The following is a 21,689-nucleotide window of genomic DNA, read 5'->3' on the forward strand; positions in this document are numbered from 1 at the left end:
GAAGGTGGGGCTTCACTGGGGACCTGACCCCTTCTGCCCAGGAGCCTATCTGCCTCCTGCTACCATCAATTATATCATCCACGGTGCCCAGGCTGTTCCTGCTGAGGGGCACCTGCAGGCCCATGCCCAGCCGCCCTCAGCCCCAGGTTGGCCTCCCTCCTGTGCTGGTCGGTGTCCAAAGTCCAGAGGGGGCCAAGACAGCAGGGAGCTGGCATGTCAGCACCACCCTAAGTGCACACACACCTGGCAGGGTGGCGACAGCGCATGGGGCTCAGCCTCAACTTTGCTGCAAAATCTGAGTGCCACCAGGAGTGGGAAGAGGCCAGGCAGCAAGGGCAGACACTTGTGAGCAGTGGGGTATGAAGGGCTTCCCCAGCCGGGAGCGCAGGGATGCCTGAGTCTGCAGCCACCACTAGTCTGGTGGCAGCTGCTCCCAGGAGGGTGGGGCTCCCGCTCTGCCATCTCAAAAGAGGGCGGGGCTCCCGCCAGCTCCATGGAGCGCACAGCCCCTGTGGCTCCCACACTGCAGCCAGCATCTTTGCAGTGGCCATTCCAGATAGGCCACTGCTGCCATTAAAAGGACTGGTAATCTAAGGGAGTTTATGGTGACCTAGTACTAGGTAAAGGATTAAAACCATAAAGGAAAGCACAGATGATGCTATTAGGTCACACTTAGGTGCCAGGCATTGAGCTACATGATGTATATATTTATGATCTGTATTTCTATATTTCTAAGCTACATGTGTTATATATTTAATTCATCTAATTCTTCCAGCAACTCTATAAAAGAGATGTCATTAGTGGTCCCATTTTCCAGAAAAGGAAACTGAGCCTAGAGAAGTTGAGTTACTTGCCCCTGGTGACACAGCTAAGACCAGGTGAAAAGAGAATTCCAACCTGGGCTGACTGGTTCCAGAGCCCTTGTCCTCACCACTACACGCAACAGGAGGTCGAGGAGAAATAAGAGGCAGAATTTGGTGGCACCTGTCGTGTAAGCGGAGGTGGGCGGGGTGGGGCGGGCACAAGCCAAGTTCATAAACCTACAGGATGGAGGGTGCTAAGCTTCAAAGGACAAAGGGGGCTGGTCGCCGTGGCTCACACCTGTAATCCCAGCACTTTAGGAGGCTGAGGCAAGAGGACTGTTTGAGGCCAAGAATTTGTGACCAGCCTGCGCAACATAGCAAGACACTATCTCTATAGAAAACTTTTAAAATTAGCTCGGTGTGGTGGCATGTGCTTGCAGTCCCAGCCACTCAGGAGGCTGAGGTGGGAGGATCGCTTGAGGCCCCGAGTTTCAGGCTGCAGTGAGCTGTGATCTCATCACTCCACTCCAGCCTGGGGGACAGGGTGAGACCCTGTCACTAAAACATCAAACAAACAAATAAAAATAAAACAAAGGGAACTGTGGGGACAAGAGTAACTTTATTGAAAATACTAATCCTCCATGTTACTTCTGACTGGCCCTGAGTCTGGGAAGGCCGCCAAAGTGTGCAGGTGATGTATGACTCTTTATGCTAGAACGCCTATTCATTATAAACTTCCCCCCATACAACTCTTGTTGCTGCAGAAATCTTAGGCTGTGACCACCATAGCCGCCTACACATCCTTCATATCTTGGGGTAAAAGCACACGTGCTCTGGAAGGAATGTGTAGGTAGCTATGGGTGCACAATTTCAGGGGGTTCATGAACTCCACTTAAGACCTGCCCTAATTATACCATGTAAATAATTCAATAACGGGCAATTCTGTAGTAGAAATTTTATTCCCATCCATAAAATAGATCACTAAATAGCTGAAAAAGTTACATATTATTTTAAAACATAGATTTTAAAAATCATATTAGCTTCTCCTTAGCAAAATGCTTTTGTTTTATGTATATTTACAAGAATATACTGTACTTCAGGTACACAATTCACTCAAGCCAGCCTGAGAAGGCCTTGGATGCAGGTTGATGCTCCAATAAAGTTCATTATCAGCTCCTTCTGCCTTGTGACAGGATGATTTGATTTTACAAAAGTCCCTTTGAAAACAAGAGTTAATGCAGACAGCTTCTAGAGAAAAGTCCGGCGAAGCAGCAGTTGATAATAGATTTTTTTTAGTGACGAAATTAATCTTGTTTTGGTAATCTACAGCCTGTTAGGGATAGGTGGAGGGATGAAGTCCTCAAAACTAAATTGTTCCTCTATGAATCTTCGACCTGAGCCTGTGGAGAGAGTGGCCCTGAATCCATCTCTCTGCTGAAAGGTCGCCTGTTTTGGTAGATGTGAGGACGTTCCGAAACACGGCCATCCACATTCTGATACATCTGAATGTGGGAAAGAGACAGAACACTGATTACATCTGATGTAGATGTACATGTTATGCGCCCATATTACAAATTATTTAAATAAAAACAATTGTTCTATATAGACAATTACTTTTTTGTTTGTTTGTTTGTTTATTCTTTAAGACAGAGTCTCGCTCTGTTGCCTAGACTGGAGTGCAGTGGCACAACCATAGCTCACCGTGGCCTTGATGTTCTGGGTTTGAGCAATCCTCCCAACTTAACCTCCTGAGTAGCTGGGACCACAGGCAGGCTCCACCATATCCTGCTAATTTTTTTATTTTTTTGTAAAGACGAGGTCTCACTATGTTGCCCAGGCTGGTCTCAAACTCCTGGGCTCAAGTGATCCCCCACCACGCCGCCCTCCCAAAGTGCTGTGATTACAGGTGTGAGCCACTACACCCGGCCTAGACATCACTTTCAAAATGTTTAAACTGATGTATAATAGATGTACATGTTTTCAGGAAACGTGTAGACAGGTACTTTTATTATGCGTAGGTCTCAGAGGGTATTCTATAGAACTAAAAAAGCAATTTTGGTCCTTTTATTAATGGAGAAATCAAGTCATAGTCAAATATTTTATTTCATTATTGAGTCTACTCTTAGATATAAAATGTCACTCTAGAAATCCTAAAACCATGCAGAAAAATCATAAAAGAGAAAGGCCACAAAAAGAAATCTGTTCATTATGGAGTTAATAATACAAGGGACTGATTCTTGAGTTTTCCCTTGGGAGTTTCACGACTTTTAACTTTTTTTTCTGAAATGAAGAGATTTACTTTCCTTTCCCAAATATGAAGTTAACATGCATTCACATAGATAATTTGAGAAAAAAAGAAAGAGATATAGAAGGCTGGGCGCAGTGGCTCCCGCCTATAATCCCAACATTTTGGGATGCTGAGGCGGGCGGATCACCTGAGGTTGGGAGTTCAGGACCAGCCTGGCCAACACGGAGAAACCCTGTTTCTACTAACAATACAAAACTAACCAGGTGTGGCGGCACACGCCTGCAGTCCCAGCTACTCGGGAGGCTAAGGCAGGAGAATTGCTTGAACCTGGGAGGTGGAGGCTGCAGTGAGCCTAGATTGTGCCACTGCACTCCAGCCTGGGTGACAGAGCAACACTCCATCTCAAAAAAAAAAAAAAAAAAAGAAAAAGAAAAAAGGCTACAAGTCATGACAAGTACCCACCATTATAGACAGCTTGCTATGCACATACAATTTTGTGTCTGTGGGCTCAGGTTGTATATTGTCTTTTAGAACCTTATTTTTGAATTATCAATATATTGTTGTTATACTGCTCATATGTTGCCTGTATCCCATATTTACATTATTCACTAAGGATGGCCACATATTTTTTTTTCATGGCAGCCTAGAGTTCCATAGTACTGATATGTCATAATTAACCTTTTGACCCACTGGTTATACAAAACAAACTGAAAAGTGCACACTTGATGTAATCTGATGTTGGGATAGGCAGAAGTGGAATTGCTGGATCAAAAAAGATGCACACTTGAACTGTGATACACAAGGCCAGGCTGCCCTGCAGAAAGGTTGTATTTATTTCTACTCCTATCAACAGTGCCTCTACATTTTCCAGAGGCTTCTGATCAATGGGTATGTCAGCCTCTCACATCTCTTCTCTTTTGCTGAGTGAGACGTTCTATCTCCTTGACTATATATGTTTCACTATCTGCAAAGTTGGACCTTTTTCCTATACTTTATGTTCATTTGATTTTAATTTTGAATAGCCTGCCTATTTCCTTTGCCTTTTATATACATAGAAGGCTATACAGGCTGGGCACAGTGGCTCACCTCTGCAATCCTAGCACTTTGGGAGGCCAGGGCGGGAGGATTGCTTGAGGCCAAGAGTTCAAGACCAACCTGGCCAACATAGCAAGACCCTGTCTCTAAAAGAAAGAACTTTTTAAAAGGTGATATATTTTTATTATTGTTTATAAGAACTTTATGATTTAAGAATCATGCATTCTATTTAAATTTTATAGATTTGCTCCCTTCCCACAGCCCTTGTTACTGTCTACTTCTTTATCTTTGTTTTTTGACAGTTTTAGTGTGAACTGTCCAGACTGCCTCCTACACTTCACTTTTCTTTCTAGAAAATTATGTGTGTGGGGTGTGTGTGTGTGTGTGTGTGTGTGTATCCTTTGACCCAAAATATATCCATTGTGAACCAGGGGTTGCACAATGACAGCTTTGCTTGTACCCTGAAGGATGACCAGTAACTACTCATGCATGCCTTTTGTGAAGTAGACATAGCAGTTAGTTAGCATTTTTTGAACCTGTTGAATCCAAATGTACATCTCTACCACTGAATTTCTAACCATCTCATGAAGGTTGTGTAGCACAAATACCAATAACACTTCCAATCTTCCACCTGAATTAACTAACATATGCTCTTCATCCAGTCTCACCGTCTAGAAGTTTCTAGAACCATCTCTGACACCTCAATCTCTCTCTACTCCCATAGCTAGTTAATGGGTATAGTTGTAATATATCACTCTTTTCCATTGCTTTAAGTGACCTTTCGTTCCTTTTGTTGTTGTTGTTGTTGTTGTTACTGCTGTGACAGAGTCTCACTCTGTCACCCAGGCTGGAGTGTTGCGGCATGATCTCAGCTCACAGCACCCTCTGCCTCTCGGGTTCAAGCGATTCTTGTGCTTCAAGTAGCTGGAACTACAGGTGTGCACCACCACATCTAGCTAATTTTTATGTATTTTTGGTAGAGACAGGGTTTCACCATGTTGACCAGGCTGGTCTTGCACTCCTGGCCTCAAGAGATCCACCCCTCTAGGCCTCCCAAAATGCTGGGATTACATGTGTGAGCCACCACACCCAGCCACTGTTGTTTTTAACAAGCCCACAGATAACATCATAAAAGTGACCTTTAAATGACTTTTTAAATACAATCTCCTTATGAAATCGTGAAACAAACCCTAGGTTTTCAAATGTTTCATTATAAAGAGGTACATACATTTTCTTATACTTTAAAAAATGGTTCTTTTTTCCTTAGCTATCTTCTCCTTTTCATCTGAATGTTATTTATTTGTGCTTTTTTCTTTTTCGAGACAGGGTCTCGCTTTGTCACTCAGGCTGGAGTACAGGGGTGCAGTCACGGCTCACTGCAGCCTCAGCCTCCTAGGCAGAAGTGATTCTCTTGCCTCAGCCTCCTGAGTAACTGGGACTATGGTGTGCGCCACTACACCTGGTTAATTTTAAAATTTTTGGTAGAGATGGGGTCCCATTATGTTGCCCAGTCTGGTCTCAAACCTCTGAGTCCAAGCGATCCTCCTGCCTTGGCCTCCCAATGTGCTGGGATTACAGGCGTGAGCCACCATACCCGGCTTCTTTTTTTCTTAATTGTTCACCTCAAAGATAGCAGCTTTAGTAGTATGTTTGTATACTTTGTTGATATGCAACATTAATATACAGCATAGACTACACTCAGACTGCTGTATTCAAATCCTAAGTCTGACATTTACCATGTTACCTTAGGCAAATTACTTAACCTCTCTGGGCCTCAATTTACTAGTCTGCTAAAGGGGTAATAATAGAACCTACTTCAGGTTATTCATGTGAGGATTAACAGTTATTAATTTTATGGCTAATACATTAGTAAACTGTATGATTAAATACTCAAAAAATGTTAGCAATTACATTATTAGTTCAAAGAAACAACTTGTGGTTGTCCTGACCACCGCTATTATTTTGTTGTTGCTACTTCCTCTGTTTCATTAAATCTGGCTATGTCTCTATTAATTCCTTCTTTCTGCTTTGTTCATTCTCCTCCTCCTCTCTCTCTCCACCTTCTTCTTTGTTGTTGTTTGTTTTTTCCCCTAGCTTCTTAAATTGAAAGGCTAATCAGACTAGGTGTGGTGGCTCACACCAGTAGTCCCAGCACTTTGGGAGGCTGAGGCAGGAGGATTGCTTGAGGCCAGCAGTTTGAGACTAGCCTGCACAGCATAGCAAGATCCCCATCTCTGCAAAAGAGAATTTTTAAAAAGCTACTCAGGAAGCTGAGGTGGGAGGATCGCTTGATTCCAGGAGTTTGAGGCTGCAGTGAGTTATATAATCATGTCACTGCATTCCAGTCAGGGAGACACAGCAAGAACCGGTCTCAAAAAAAAAAAAAACAAAAAAAAAAAAAACGGAAAAAAAGTTAGCTATTGATTTTTATTTTTCTTTGTTTTCTAATAAATGAATTTAGAATTACGAATTTGGGTAACTCTTACAGGTTTTAATAGGCAATATCCATTTTTACTCCTTTTCGCTATTTCCCCTTCTTCTTCTTCTTCTTTTTTTTTTTGAGACGGAGTCTCGCTCTGTCGCCCAGGCTGGAGTGCAGTGGCCGAATCTCAGCTCACTGCAAGCTCCGCCTCCCAGGTTTACGCCATTCTCCTGCCTCAGCCTCCCGAGTAGCTGGGACTACAGGCGCCCGCCACCTCGCCTGGCTAGTTTTTTTTTTTTTTTGTATATTTTTAGTAGAGACGGGGTTTCACCGGGTTAGCCAGGATGGTCTCGATCTCCTGACTTCGTGATCCGCCCGTCTCGGCCTCCCAAAGTGCTGGGATTACAGGCTTGAGCCACCGCGCCCGGCCTTCCCCTTCTTCTTCTTAAGCAAAGCTTCCTTAAGAAGCATGATTTTTATTTTATTTATTTTTTGAGACAGAGTTTCATACTTGTCACCCAGGCTGGAGTGCAATGGTGCAGTCTAGGCTCCCTGCAACCTCTATCACCTGGTTTTAAGCAATTCTCATGCCTCAGCCTCCCAAGTAGCTGGGATTATAGCTGCCTGCCACCATGCCCAACTAATTTTTGTCTTCTTAGTAGAGACGGGGTGTCACCATGTTGGCCAGGCTGGTCTTGAACTCCTGACCTCAGGTGATCCACTTGCCTTGGCCTCCCAAAGTGCTAGGATTACAGGCGTGAACTACCACATCCAGCTGATTTTTAATTTTGGTATATAAATTTGGGGGCTTTTTTGGTTGGGTGACTTTTTATTACATTGCATCGAGATTAGTGAATGTGGCATTCACTAACAATGTATGATAACAATTTTATTTATTCTGAGATTCTCTTTCCTAAGTAGGCTTACTGATTGTTGCCATTTTGTGTTTTATTTTTGTATTTTCAATTTTTATTTATTTATTTATTTTATTCTTTAGATATGGGGTCTCTCTCCTTTGCCTACAACTGGAGTGCAGCAGCCCAGTTATAGCTCACTGCAGCCTCGACTTCCTCGGATCAGGGGATCCTCCCAGCTCAGCCTCCTGAGTAGATAGAACTACAAGTGTGCACCACCACATCCAGCTGATTCTATTTCCATGAATTCTCTTTATTTCTTTCTTCCCCATTTTGTTGGACTGATTATGATTTCTAAAGTCATTTTTTCCCCTGTACTGAACCGGAAGTTATATGTTACATTTCTATCTCACCAATATCATTCTTACATTTTTAGCACCCACATTTAATCTTAGGTTGATTTCACCATGTGGCTGCTCCCGCTTCAGAACTTTTGGAGGGTCCCAGGACTTCCTGCTGCCTTTATGTTAGCCTTCAACTTGTTTTTCCAGGCATCCTCTGTTGTGGGTTTTCCCTCTGCAGTGCAGTTTTAACTGATTTCATTGTCTCAGGGATTTTCCACAGTTTCCGGTCCACAAAAAGATCTCTTTCTTACTTTCAAAGCCAATTATGGCCTCAACTTTATTTAAGTTTAGTTTAGTTTTGTTGAGACAGAGTCTTGCTCTGTCACCCAGGTTAGAGAACAGTGGCATGATCATGGCTCACTGCAGCCGTGACCACCCCCCTCCGACTCAAGCGATCCTCCTACCTCAGCCTCCCTAGCAGCTGGGACCACAGGCAGGCACCACCACGCCTGGCTAATTTTTAAATTCTTTTGTAGAGACAGGGTTTTACCATGTTGCCCAGACTGGCCTTGAACTCCTGAGCTCAATCTATGCTTGTGCCTCAGCCTCCCAAAGTGCTGGGATTATAAGTGTCAGCCACCACGCTTGGCCTCCCTTCTCTTTAAAAAAAAAAACAAAAAACAAACAAACAAAAACCCATATTTCCTATAATTTATGAGGCCAAGTAGGAGAGGGGAGGTGATGTTAGTTCAGACCCCTTTTCTGAAACAGGGGACAAGCACGTGCCCCCTTTCATCAGCCCACGGCCCCTGCCTAGTGCGCTCCCTCAGCGTGCCCGTCCCGGCTGCTACCGCCCCTCTCAACTGAAGTCCTGACATCTCATCTTCTGCCTCGCTTTTCCAAACTTCCTTTCACGCTCTCTTTTTCTTTCTCATTCCAGAAACGTTTGCTGAGCACCTTCTACATGCTAAGCATCATGCTAGCAGCAGGGTCTATAATGATGAACCAAACAGATGTGGTCTCCAACTTGCTTTCATGCTGACTTCACTCATTTATTTAATCTCACAGGGCAAGCGCTACCCCATGGGGTGTAAAGATGAACAGGAAATAGTACTTACCCTCACTAATGAAGTCTAGTGATGACAGAGAGAGACCCATAAAATAAAGTCATCCTACACTAGGATTTGAGTCTCACATGGAGTTATAGCTGAACGTGTCATGGGAATTCAGAAGAAGGAGCCTGAGATCTGACTAGGGAAATTGCGGGAGGCTTTGCAGAGCACAGAATATTTTATCTGGTTCTTAAAGATTGAGACATGTTCGTCCATCCTAAAAATCTTCATCGGTTCACCACTGTCTAAATGCCTAGGCATGTAATCATGTTATCAGTGATCTCCCTGATCTAACCCCGTTGGTGCTGAGGTTAGACACAAAAGCCTTAACCTATGTTTTCTCCATGTATTTCCCATTCTTTCTCCTGGTTCTCTGAGGGCCCTTTTCCTTCCCTAGTCCTTGATGCAGAAACAAAGACTCTGGCCGGGCACGGTGGCTCATGCCTGTAATCCCAGCACATTGGGAGGCTGAGGCCGGCAAATCGCTTGAGCTCGGGAGTTTGAGACCAGCCTGGCCAACATGGTAAAACCACGTCTCTACTACAGATACAGTAGCCAGGCGTGGTGGTAGGTGCCTGTAATCCCAGCTACTCAGGAGGCTGAGGCACGAGAATTGCTTGAACCCGGGAGGTGGAGGTTGCAGTGAGCTAAGATCACGCCACTGCACTCCAGCCTGGGTGAAGGAGTGAGACTGTATCTAAAAAAACTAAATTAAAAAGAAAAGAAAATAGGGCCAGGTGGGGTGGCTCACACCTGTAATCTCAGCACTTTGGAAGACTGAGGTGAGCAGATCATGAGGTCAGGAGTTTGAGACTAGCCTGGACAATATGGTGAAACCCCATCTCTGCTAAAAACACAAAAATCAGCTGGGCGTGGTGGCACATGCCTGTAGTCCCAGCTACTTGGGAGGCTGAAGCCCGAGAATCACTTGAACCCAGGAGGTAGAGGTTGCAGTGAGCTGAGATCATGCCACTGCACTCCAGCCTGGGTGACAGAGTGAGACTCTGTCTCAAAAAATAAAATAAAAGAGGAGAGGAGAGGAGAAGGGAGGGGAGGGGAGGAGAGGAGAGAAGATTCTACAAAACCATTCACAGATGTACCAGGGAAGGTCACCCTGGGGAAGGTGACAAGGCCAGTTTTCCAACCAAGGGACTAGATAGGATTGTGCAGAGTGGGCAGGGCTGCCTGCGTGGCTGTGTGGGTTCTGCCTTGCACCAACAAAAATGCGCAGCAGAGCGGGCAAGATGGCTGAGATCCACTCCAAGCTCCCCTCCTTCAGACTGGCTTAGACTGGGGCAGGCTGCATGAGCCCTGAGTAAGGGGCTTCTCTCTGGCTTCCTCCCACCCGGAGAAGGGGTGCATTTCCCTTCCTTCCTTCCTTCTTTCCTTCCTTCTTTCCTTCCTTCTTTCTTCTGTCTTTCTCTCTCCTTCCTTCCTTCCTTCTTTCCTTCCTTCTTTCTTCTTTCTTTCTCTCTCCTTCCTTCCTTCCTTCCTTCCTTCACTTCCTCTTTTTCTTTCTTTTTCTTTTTTGAGACAGAGTCTCACTGTGTCACTCAGGCTGGAGTGCGGTGGTGCCATCTCAGCTCACTGCAACCTTCACCTCCCAGGTTCAAGAGATTCTCCTGCCTCAGCCTCCCAGGTAGCTGGGACTACAGGTGCACGCCACCACGCCTGGCTAATGTTTTGTTTTTAGTAGAGATGGGGTTTAGCCATGTTGGCCTGGCTAGTCTGGAACTCATGACCTCAAGTGATCTACCCACCTCAGCCTCTTGAAGTGCTGGGATTACATGTGTAACCCACTGCAATGGGCCGTGGGGGCCTGTTATCTAACCTGCTTAAAGGAGCTACCATTTTCTCTGGGTGCTTTTGACACTGGTCACAGAGGGTCAGGGAACAGAGTGGAAGGAATTGGGAGACAAGGTTGGTGAACTGTCTGTCCCTAAGCATGGATTCCCTCAGCTGATTAATCATGCACAGATACGTTGCCATTCAATGGTTCCTGATACCTGACAGGCCCCCGAACAGAGGGAAGGGGATCTGGACATCCTGTGGGTATGGGGACGTGAAAGGAGAAGCTCAAACCAAGACCCAAGTGGTCCTGAAGCCTCCATCTTGGCAACACGACCTTTACATTTTTGTTTTCCTCTCTACTCCCCCATTCTCCCTGTATATTAGGCACAGCCATTTACTTGCCACTCTACTTTTTCAACTTTTGACTTTTATTTATATTATTCATTCATCCTGGAATATCCTACTCACCCTCTACTCTCCAGCAGCCAAGATGCTATTCAGGCCTCACATCCAGCTCAAATAAGTTCCCCACAAATCCACACCCAACTATGCAATGAGTAACATCAATCAGTCCTCTCTTAGCCAGGCACGGTGGCTGATGCCTATAATCCTAGCACTTTGGGAGGCTGAGGCAGGTGGACCACTTGAGCTCAAAAGTTTGAGAACAGCCTGGGCAACACAGTGAGAGCCCGTGTCTACCAAAAATACAAAAAAAAAAAAAATAGCTGGGCCTGGTGGTGTGCACCTGTGGTCCCAGCTACTTGGGAGGCTGAGGTGGGAGGATTGCTTGAGCCCACAGTGCGGAGGCTGCAGTGAGCTGAGATCATGCCACTGCACTCCAGCGTGGATGACAGAGCAAGATCCTGTCTCAAAAAAAAGTGTATAGATAGCTAGCTATACATGTACGTATATATTCTTTCTTTACCAGCTCATTTCCTGTTTCATTCTATAACTCTTCTTTCAGTTTACCTTACAGTGTCATTAACAGTTTACAGGCATCTGTGCAATAGGATAAGTCCGTTGGGGGCTTTCCATTTCCTCCAGCCTTTTGACCTAATTCTCTGACAATAACCTAGTTTCTATGTAATTTTCAGAAAAACATCACAGCAGTAGGAAAGTCCACATTATCCACCCAGGTCTGTAGAGAGAACACAGAACTGAAACAGGCTCTCAACTATTTAGAAAGGGGGACGGACAATCCACTTAAAAATCAGATTTATATTTAACTAATATTTTATTGAGTCAATACTAAGTGCCCACTACGGGCTAACTCTTTTCACATCCATCACCTGATTTACTCCTTCTCACAACTCCGTGAGGCGAGATTTGTTAATCACATATTTCAGGTAAAGAAACTGAGACGGAGACTCCCCAAAAGATTAAGTGACTTATCAAGTAAATGATGGAGCCAAGATGTGAACCTCAGTATTGGGAGCTCAAGGTTCTCTCCTTTATTTACTTCATCTGGAGATGGCTCTTTTCACTACACCAGGTGGTGGTGTTGACGGGGGAAGCATTAGCAAAGAAATTCCAAGTTCCCAAAGCTCAAAAGATAATCTAACTTAACAACCCATGTTACAGGTGAGAACACTGATGCTTAGAGAAGTAAAGTGATTTGCTATAATGGACACAATTGGGAGACAGAGTGGTAGAGCTGGTATTCAACCCTCAGAACTCCTGGCCAATGCTCTTTCCATGCTACCACAGAGCGTGATCGAGTCATGTGATTTTTGCACACTCATGCTTCATAAGAAAGGGCTAGTGGCTTCTGGAGGCCAGGGATTCTTTTTATTTAGTTTTATTTAGTTGTCTACTTCACTGCACTGAACACTTAAGAGCTTTTAATGTATTAATCATTTGGCTGAAATCAAGAAAGGTGTTTTTTTTTTTTTCTAAAAACATTCGTATCAATAAATATGTCTTAGGGCAGGCACAGTAGCTCGTACCCTGTGATCCCAGCACTTTGGGAGGCTGAGGTGGGGGAACTGCTTGAGCCCAGGAGTTCAAGACCAGCCTGGGCAATACAGTGATACCCTATTTCTACAAAAAATAAAAACATAAGCCTGGCGTGGTGGTGCTATCCCGCAATCCTAGCGACTTGGAAGGCTATGGCTGGAGGATTGCTTGAGCTTGGGAGGTCGAAGCTGCAGTGAGCCATGATCACACACACTCCAGCCTGGGCCACAGAGTGAGACCCTGTCTCAACAAATAAATAAATAAATAAACAAATAAAGTTTTACCCCACACAACTTTGCAAGGGCAACCAAGAAGAACTGCGATGAGAATGAGAACTTGGTACCTTTGGTTCATAGGAAGTCAGCAACAAGTGTTTTAATTTACCAGTTTCCTTTATAAAGCTTTACAAAGTCCTGGCTGCTACATACCGCTTCTTCCGCATCCGCCAGCTGACATCCTAAAAATGAAGTCAAATGAGGGAAGGATGGCCGCTTCCTTGAGTCAAAAGCCCAGCAGGATTGCATTATAATGTATCTGTAAAAGCAGTAGAACAAGGAACAAGATGAAGAAGTCTGAATGAAGCCAAATGGATCATTTTCCATATAATGAGGCACCATTGATTCCTCTGGAGCTACTTATTTACAGCATGTTTGTTTCGTGGCAAGTCCTCTACCAGACTCTGAATTCATATCCGAAAGGAGAAATCAGATGATGGGCAGAAATGCATTTTTAAAAATGTGATGTAGTGGGTAGAATCGAATTACCTTCGTGGAGCCCTCAAGCAAAGGAATGAAAACCTGGAAGTAGGTGCCTCTGAGGACAGGAAAGGTTCAGCTTTGTTCAGAAACTCCCAAAACAAAAAGGAAGCGTTTTCTTTTCTTTTTAAAATGGAATCAGACAGCTGGGTGTGGTGGCTCACACCTGTAATCCCAGCACTTTGGGAGGCTGAGCCAGGAGGATTGCTTGAAGCCAGGAGTTGAGACCAGCCTGGTAAGCAAGACCTCACTTCTATTTTTTTAAAAAAGAATCTTATAAACTTTGCATTAAGGAGTTTGACTTTTTTTGGTCCTGCCTTTGGAAGTAGACAGACTGTAAATTTCTGATTTCAACCAAATTACTGTCTGACTTGAACTTACATTTCTTCTGTAGCATAAAATGGCTGATCCATTTTAAATCCATTTCGAATCAGTTTGTAGAAGTTAGCATCAACCGGAATGCCAGGGTAAGGATTCACACCTGAGGAAAACACGAGACAATTGCAGCCATTCATCCATTTCATCATTTGTTTATTGATTCATTCAATTAACAAACATGTATTGAGAGCTGCCATGTGCCAGACACTGTTGCAGGCACACGGGCTGCAGCTGGGAAAAAGAAGTCACGGTTCATGCTCTCAAACAGGTTATAGACCAGTGAGGAAGACAGGCTGAAGGACACCAGCAAATAAACATAAAGTTATGGGCTGCAATACAAGACCCATCAGTGTAGAGGGAAGGGGCGGGGGGCACCGAGAGAGCAGAGCATGCAAAGCCCAGAGTCAAGGGAGGCCAGCAGCTGCCCAACATACCAAGTGAGAAGATTTCCCACAGTAATATTCCGTATGACCAGACATCACTCTTAATGGTGTAGATCCCTTCAAATAGGCTTTCAGGGGCCATCCATTTTACAGGCAGACGGGCCTGTGGAAAACCCAGAGGAAATAAGATGGTGAATTTCCCACATACAGACATGACTTCTTTTCTCTTGTATTAAGATGAAATGCATCATCTTCCTAAGACCACTCTTAACGCCTTATTGCAAAAATCACATTCCTCACGTGAAAGGTTTTCACTTTCAAATTAACATTCTGATAATACTAGCCTAAAACACAAGGCATATTTCTTTACAACTCCTCTTGAACAAAGGCTTGTGCTTGGAATGGGTAAGTTTAACTTTCCATCTTTCCAGTGGAAAGATGTACTTTCCATTAAGGAATAGCCAGTTACTTGCCTAGGGGTAAGTGGGTACTGGTGAATTAGTGAGATCTTCTGTTAAAGCATTTCTGGGAAGACCTTTAGTGGAAATGTCATCCAAAAGAATGTCGGGAGGGGAGCCCACGTCATCACTTCCAGAAATGATAACAGTCTGGCTTCTGTGGCTTTAATAATTTCCACTAGCATGAAAGGGGGTTTTGACTTAGTATAGTATCAGATTAGAATCAAGACACAAGATGGGTAGGTTACTGGGGCAGAGCTTTGTACGGATTTTCTTTCTATTTATTTATTTATTTATTTTGAGACGGAGTTTTGCTCTTGTTGCCCAGGCTGCAGTGCAATGACGCAATCTCAGCTCACTGCAACCTCAGACTCCCTGGTTCAAGCAATTCTCCTGCCTCAGCCTCCCGAGTAGCTGGCATTACAGGCACGCACCACCATGCCCAGCTAATTTTTGTATTTTTAGTAGAGACGGGGTTTCACCATGTTGGCCAGGCTGGTCTCGAACTCCTGACCTCGTGACCCACCCACCTCAGCCTCCCAAAGTGCTGGGATTACAGGTGTGAGCAACTGTGCCTGGCTGTACTGATTTTCTTTTACATGGGTTGAGGAGTCCTTCACAGCACACGTTTAATCAGCACATGCTTAATCTGCCAAGTAAACCCTCTTTTAAATGTATGCAAACTGATGAGCTATTGATTCAAGCCGGCAGGTCTGGTTAATTTGATTAATTAAAGAAATTAATTGTGGTTCCAAATGGAATTCACTTTCCCACATAAGAGACAGCCAGCTGGTGGGGTAGAAACTGAATGACTACATATGAGCAGTCTATGATGACTAGGAGTAGACTGTAAATCAACTAAGACGATTATTTGATTCTGGTGGGAATACAGTTTAATTTGACTTTTCGCATTTACTGGATGTTCACCCTGGACAAGGTGCTTTCATGTTGGTTTTATTGGTTTTTTCCCACATCAACGCTATGAGGTAAGTGCAAAACCCTCATGGGAGACACTACAACACAGGGGTGAGCACAGATTCGGGGCTCAGACTATTCATGTTCAAGTCCGCATGGTGTGTAACCATGGGCAAGTTACTTTTCTGTGCCTCAGTTTCCAAGTGGGTACTCTGAGGAATAAATGAATTAATATGCATAAAGCACCTAGATGCTTAGCATATAGTAGGTACTATATCAGCATTTAATATTATTATTATTATTTCACAAGTAGGGAATTCTTTTTTGAGACAGGGTCTCATTCTGTTGCCCAGGCTGGAGTGCAGTGGCATGATCATAGGTCACAGAAGCCTCGACCTCCTGGGCTCAAGTGATCTTCCCACTTCAGCCTCTCCAAGTAGCTGAGACTACAGGCGGGTGCCACCACACCCAGCTAGTTTTTTATTTTTTATAGAGACAGTTGAGTGTCTCACCATGTTGCATAGGCTGGTCTTGAACTCCCGGTCTCAAGCAATCCTCCCACCTTGGCCTCTCAAAGTGCCTGGGATTAAAGGTGTGAGCCACCAGCACCAAGCCAGGTGTTGTAATTCTTTAAAAACACACATTTTCAACTACACAATTTTGTCATCTATTACTTCTAATAGTTCTTTTTGTAAACACATCTGTCCTTAGTTTTTTATTACCAAGTCAATTCGCTCTTTTTTTTTTTTTTTTTTTCTTTTTTTGAGATGGAGTTTCGCTCTTGTTGCCCAGGCTGGAGTGCAGTGGCGCGATCTTGGGTCACTGCAACCTCCACCTCCTGGGTTCAAGTGATTCTCCTGCCTCAGTCTCCCAAACAGCTAGGATTACAGGCACACGCCACCATGCCCAGCCAATGTTTTGTATTTTTAGTAGAGACAGAGTTTCGCCTGTTGGTCAGGTTGGTATCGAACTCCTGACCTCGTGATCCGCCCACCTCAGGCTCCCAAAGTACTGGAATTACAAGCGTGAACCAACGCACCCTGGCAATTCACTCATGTTTTAGGTCTTCCTGTGTTAACAGTAAAAGGATGACAAATATTCATTAATTCATATTTAAGTATTTAGCTTTAACATTTTGTATGTATTTATGTGTTATCTATGTTTTGAAGGGCTTTATTGTGACGATTAGCTTTTCACATAATTGAAAACATAACTCAATAGTCACTTTATAGCTAGGATAACTGAAGTGAGTGCAAGCATTGAGATTTGGGGTTTTTTAAAGTGAGGATTGCACTCAAAGGCCCCTAATGGATCTACTCTGACTAGCTAGCCCGAGGACAGATGTGATGCTATTTTGCTCAGCTTTTATTATAGATGGAAGATTCCCTGAAGCTGCAGAAAAACCTTTTAAGCATAAGCAAGCAGACTGCTGTGAGGGTTTTTTGATGTTACCATTAATCAAAAATGCACCACAGTGAGTGCAGATGTTTACCATGATAACGACAAAACACAAAATAGCAGCATAAAAATAAGTAGGAAATAGCAGCCTCACATTGCCCCTGACAACATAGTTGGAATCACTCATGATATCTCGAGCCAATCCAAAGTCACATATCTTCACCACTTTCCCGTGGGTGACAAGCACGTTCCTGGCGGCCAGGTCTCTGTGAACACACTGTCAAGAATGACACCGGAGTGTTATTTACTGTGATGTATATTATCCTGGAGTGCAATCTTTCTTCTAGGCTCAAGTTCAGTAGGAGGTACCAATGATAGAAGGCCTCTTATCTTTACTGGACCGTGCCGTGAACGGTCATGATGATGTGTAACAAACAAAGGGAACATAGGAGACCTAATTCTGCAGCTATGGTGGCTGCAGTTATTTGTGCAGCTTCTGAAGCATCCCTGGAGGCCAAAGAAGAGCGAATCTTTTGCAGCTTCTGAGCAAAAGTGAGAGGCTCCCCAACAGGGGCCCTCCTCTGAGCCTCCAGAGGGAGTCTCAGAGGCTGTCCTCCAGTACTGTTATTGTGGGTGTGAGAAATAGCATCTTTTTTCTTTCTTTTTCTTTTTTTTTTCTTTTTGTTTTGAAATGGAATTTCACTCTTGTTGCCCAGGCAGGAGTGCAATGGCGTGATCTCGGCTCACTGCAACTTCTGCATCCTGGGATCAAGCGATTCTCCTGCCTCCGCCTCCCAAGTAGCTGGGATTACAGGCATGTGCCACCACGCCTGGCTAATTTTGTGTTTGCAATAGAGACAGGGTTTTGCCATGTTGGTCAGGTTGGTCTCGAACTCCTGACCTCAGGTGAGCCACCTACCTTGACCTCCCAAAGTGCTGGGATTGCAGGCGTGAGCCACCGCGCCTGGCTAGCATCTCTTTTCTGACTGGAAAATAGCTTTAGGAATAAATGGAGTAATATCGAAGGAAATAATCGGAAAAACAAAAAGCTAAAAATGAGTTTGGAGAGGTTTACTGAAGTGGAATTAGGAGTCCCTGAGCTGAGAGATGTCGTGATGTTAATCAAAGGGGTCTCACAAGAAAATGAACTTTACTAAGGAAGATCTGAAGGGGAACAGGGACTAGCAGCAAAGGTCCAATGTACACTCTTTCATCTTTAAAAAAGAAGAAGAAGCACCATGAACGCCAGCAGCCCTGTGCCACAGCCCCTCTAGAGCTCCCTCTTCCATACCCAGTTTTTTCAGTGCCATCTACTTGCACTTTGCCCACTTCACCCCCAGGTCTGCAACCTGCCTGCTCCTCCTGCCTGTCTGCCCAAGCTGCTCTGGCCAAAGCCCGCACTGACTGACATGGCACCCACCCAGTGTCGATCTGACGGGACCTCCCTGTGGTGTCTGCTGCTGGTGGCCAGCCCCTCCCGCTTCTGGTCCTTCCTCTGGGAACCTTGTGCATGGTTCACTCCTGCTTTCTCCCCACTGCTCTGCCGGCTCCTGTCTCCCTCAGGGGCTTTGTGCATGAGCCTACTCTCACTCCTGAGGGCTGCATCCTCACATCCCACACCCTCACCCAAGCCATTTCATCCAAATCTAGGGATGCAACTACCATTGCCAACATCCCTATTTCCAACCCAAACACTTCTCTTGAGCTTCAGACAGGAGTGTCCAAGTGTCTGCTAGACCAAGCTCTACTTGGTTGCCCAAGGCACCTCACATTCAGTATGTCCAACTCATTACCTTTATCCAAAAAAACCTCCTCCTGATTCGATGCTCCCTATCCTATTCCACATTCCCTGCTGGTTTTCCTTTTCCTTCAAAAACCTCCATCAGTCCAAGCATGAAGCATGCGCTCCTTCAGAAAGCCTCTTCCACTGCATCTCCCCCTCCCCTAGCCAGGTCTGCTGTGCAGATCCCTCCCCTGGGTTCCCAGAACTTACTTCAATCGCAACACTTACCACGCTACAGTGTTGTTTTCTTTAAACTTTTTAAATTTTTTTAAAACATTTTTTTGAGACAGTCTCACTCTGTTACCCAGGCTGGAGTGCAGTGGTGCAATCTCTGCTCACTGCAACCTCTGCCTCCCAGTTCCAGCAATTCTCATGCCTCAGCCTCCTAAGTAGCTGGTATTACAGGCGTTCACTACCATGCCCAGCTATTTTTTTATTCTTAGCAGAGATGGGGTTTCGCCATGTTGGCCAGGCTGGTCTTGAACTCTTGGCCTCAAGCAATCCACCATCTCGACCTCTCAAAGTGCTGGGACTACAGGCCTCAGCCACCGTCCCCGGCCTCTGTGTCATCTTTGACTTGCATGTCTGCTTATCTCTGTCTCCCCTGTCATTCATAAGATCTTCAAGCCCAGGAGTCATATCATAACTGACTCTGTATTTCCAGCATCTAGGACAGTGCTTGGCATGTAGCTGGGGCTCAACAAATGTTTGATGAAGTCAAGGGCCTATAGAGTAAACTGAGGGGTACCCGAGGAGTATCAGGGCGGGGGTGAGAGACAAGCAGGGGACAGTGACACGCATGATTCAAAGGGGAGGCCTGATGTGAAGATAAAAGGATAGAGGGCCTAAGAAACTGGATGTTCTTCAAAAATTCATAGTATTACAAGCCTGGGGTTGAAGGGGAAGCAGTGCCCTTGACCACCAGTTGGGAGTGGTTTGAGTATTTACTTAACTATGGGCAGCAAACCAGGTCAGACAATCTAAGTAGGTGCTCTCCCACATCTGTAAAGATGTTTGTGGGCCAGGTACAGTGGCTCACGCCTGTAATCCCAGCACTTTGGGAGGCTGAGGCGGGCAAATCACTTGAGGTCAGGAGTTCGTGTCCAGTCTGGCCAACATAGTGAAACCTTGTCCCCACAAAAATAGAAAAAATGAGCCAAGTGTGGTGGTGCGCACCTGTAACCCCAGCTACTAGGGACGCCAAGGCAGGAGGATCGCTTGAACCCGGGAGGCAGAGGTTGCTGTGAGCTGAAATTGCACCACTGCCCTCCAGGCCGGGCAACAGAGCAAGACATTGTCTCAAAAAAAAAAAAAAAAGCTTGTGAAAGCAGGATTGTAGATGTGTAAGTGAAATAGAGAAAGACTGAGGTGGGCAAGATGCGTGAGAAAGAAGAATCCAAGCAGCAGGTGGGGAAAATGAAGAGAAGAATGGGCCTTGCAGTTGAGAGGTGGGGAAATACTATTGTGACAGTAATTTTTAAAAACTTGTATTATTATTGCTTTTAAGCTTATTTCATTATTATTTTGAATAAACAGGCTGGAGAGCAGTGGTATAGTCATAGCTCATTGCAGCCTGGAAATCCCTGGGCTTCCCTCTGAAAGCACTGGGATTACAGACATACACCACTGGGCCCAGCCTATTTTTTTTTTATTTATTTATTTCTTTATTTATTTATTTTTTGAGATGGAGTCTCGCTCTGCTGCCCAGGCTGGAGTGTAGTGGCGCCACCTCGGCTTACTGCAAGCTCCGCCTCCCGGGTTCACACCGTTCTCCCGCCTCAGTCTCCCAAGTAGCTGGGACTACAGGCGCCTGCCACTATATCCGGCTAATTTTTTTTGTATTTTTAGTAGAGATGGGGTTTCACTGTGTTAGCCAGGATGGTCTCGATCTCCTGACCTCGTGATCCGCCCACCTGGGCCTCCCAAAGTGCTGGGATTACAGGTGTGAGCCACCGCGCCCAGCCACCTATTTTTTTGTTTTTTACAGAAAGGGTCTTGCTCTGTCACCCAGGATGGAGTGCAGTGGTGCGATCCTAGCTCACTGCAGTTTCCAACTCCTGGGCTCAAGCTATCCTCCCACCTTGGCCTCCGACGTAGCTGGAGCTACAGACACGCACCATGAACGTCTGACTGAGACAGTAAATTTTTAAAGGAAAAAGGCTGGGTGCGGTGGCTCATGCCTTTAATCCCAGCACTTTGGGAGACTAAGGCAGGTGGATTGCTTGAGCTCAGGAGTTCAAGACCAGCCTGGGCAACATGGTGAAATCCCATCTCTACTAAAATACAAAAAATTAGCCAGGCATGGTGGTGTGCGCCCAGAGTCCCAGCTACATGGGAGGTTGAGGCATGAGAATTGCTTGAACCCAGGAGGCAGAGGTTGTAGTGAGCTGAGATCGCACCACTGCACTCGAACCTGGGCAACAGAGCGAGACTCTGTCTCCAGAAAAGGAAAAGAAAAAAACAAAATACAACTGAAAGTAGTCTTTCCAAATTCAGAGAGAAAAGAGGAGAGAAGAGGCAAGGGGAAGGAAGTGGAGGAGAAGAGGAGGAGGAGATTAGAAGACTGCAAGAAAAATGAAGGGGAAGAATTTTGGGAAATAAAGAGAAGGTAATGAAAGGCAAGCAAACGAGGAAGGAAGGTAGCCAGACGGCGCGCTGTGATCTGCTTATAGGCAAGAGACGTTTGAAATCACAGAGAACAGTGGGCGGAAAGGCAGTTCAAAAAGAAAGTAAAATTGGGGTAGAAACCATGGTTCACGGCAGGCTCCAGGGCCTTACCAACACAGCCTGAATGGATCTGGGGTTAGCAACAGAGGAGGCAGTGAGCCTACAGAGCTGCTGCCAGCCCACAGCACGTAGGGTGCAAATTAGACAAAGACACACAGGGTGGCTGGCTGGGTTTCAGCCTCCACTCATCCCCTGAGTGAATGCCCACATGCAGGGCACAACCTGAACAGCTGTTCAGAAAGGGATTGACAATGCCATACTTTGTTTTGAGGAAGGATTTCTGAGGACTTCCTATCTCCGCCTTCAGCCCGGGAAGTTTCAGGGGAC

The 21,689-nt window shown here is 45.2% G+C and overlaps 1 protein-coding gene across 4 annotated transcripts in view; it reads right to left on the minus strand.

The window, feature by feature from the left end:
* Nucleotides 1–1,743: 1,743 nt before the first annotated feature.
* The window catches only part of FLT3 (fms related tyrosine kinase 3), a 103,634-nt gene continuing 83,688 nt past the window's right edge, over nt 1,744–21,689 (minus strand). For 3 of the 4 annotated variants that reach the window (XM_021929518.2, XM_009191689.3, XM_021929521.2), the window contains 5 exons: nt 17,007–17,129; nt 14,133–14,244; nt 13,702–13,801; nt 12,994–13,099; nt 1,744–2,305 (listed from right to left, as the gene is read on the minus strand). In XM_021929518.2, the coding sequence (XP_021785210.2) occupies nt 2,183–2,305; nt 12,994–13,099; nt 13,702–13,801; nt 14,133–14,244; nt 17,007–17,129 (564 nt within the window). In that variant the 3' untranslated portion in view covers nt 1,744–2,182. The remainder of the gene's footprint in view (nt 2,306–12,993; nt 13,100–13,701; nt 13,802–14,132; nt 14,245–17,006; nt 17,130–21,689) is intronic. The other variant, XM_021929520.2, reaches the window with a different exon arrangement.

The sequence above is a fragment of the Papio anubis genome, chromosome 15 (assembly GCF_008728515.1).
Source record: "Papio anubis isolate 15944 chromosome 15, Panubis1.0, whole genome shotgun sequence".
Taxonomy (NCBI): domain Eukaryota; kingdom Metazoa; phylum Chordata; class Mammalia; order Primates; family Cercopithecidae; genus Papio; species Papio anubis.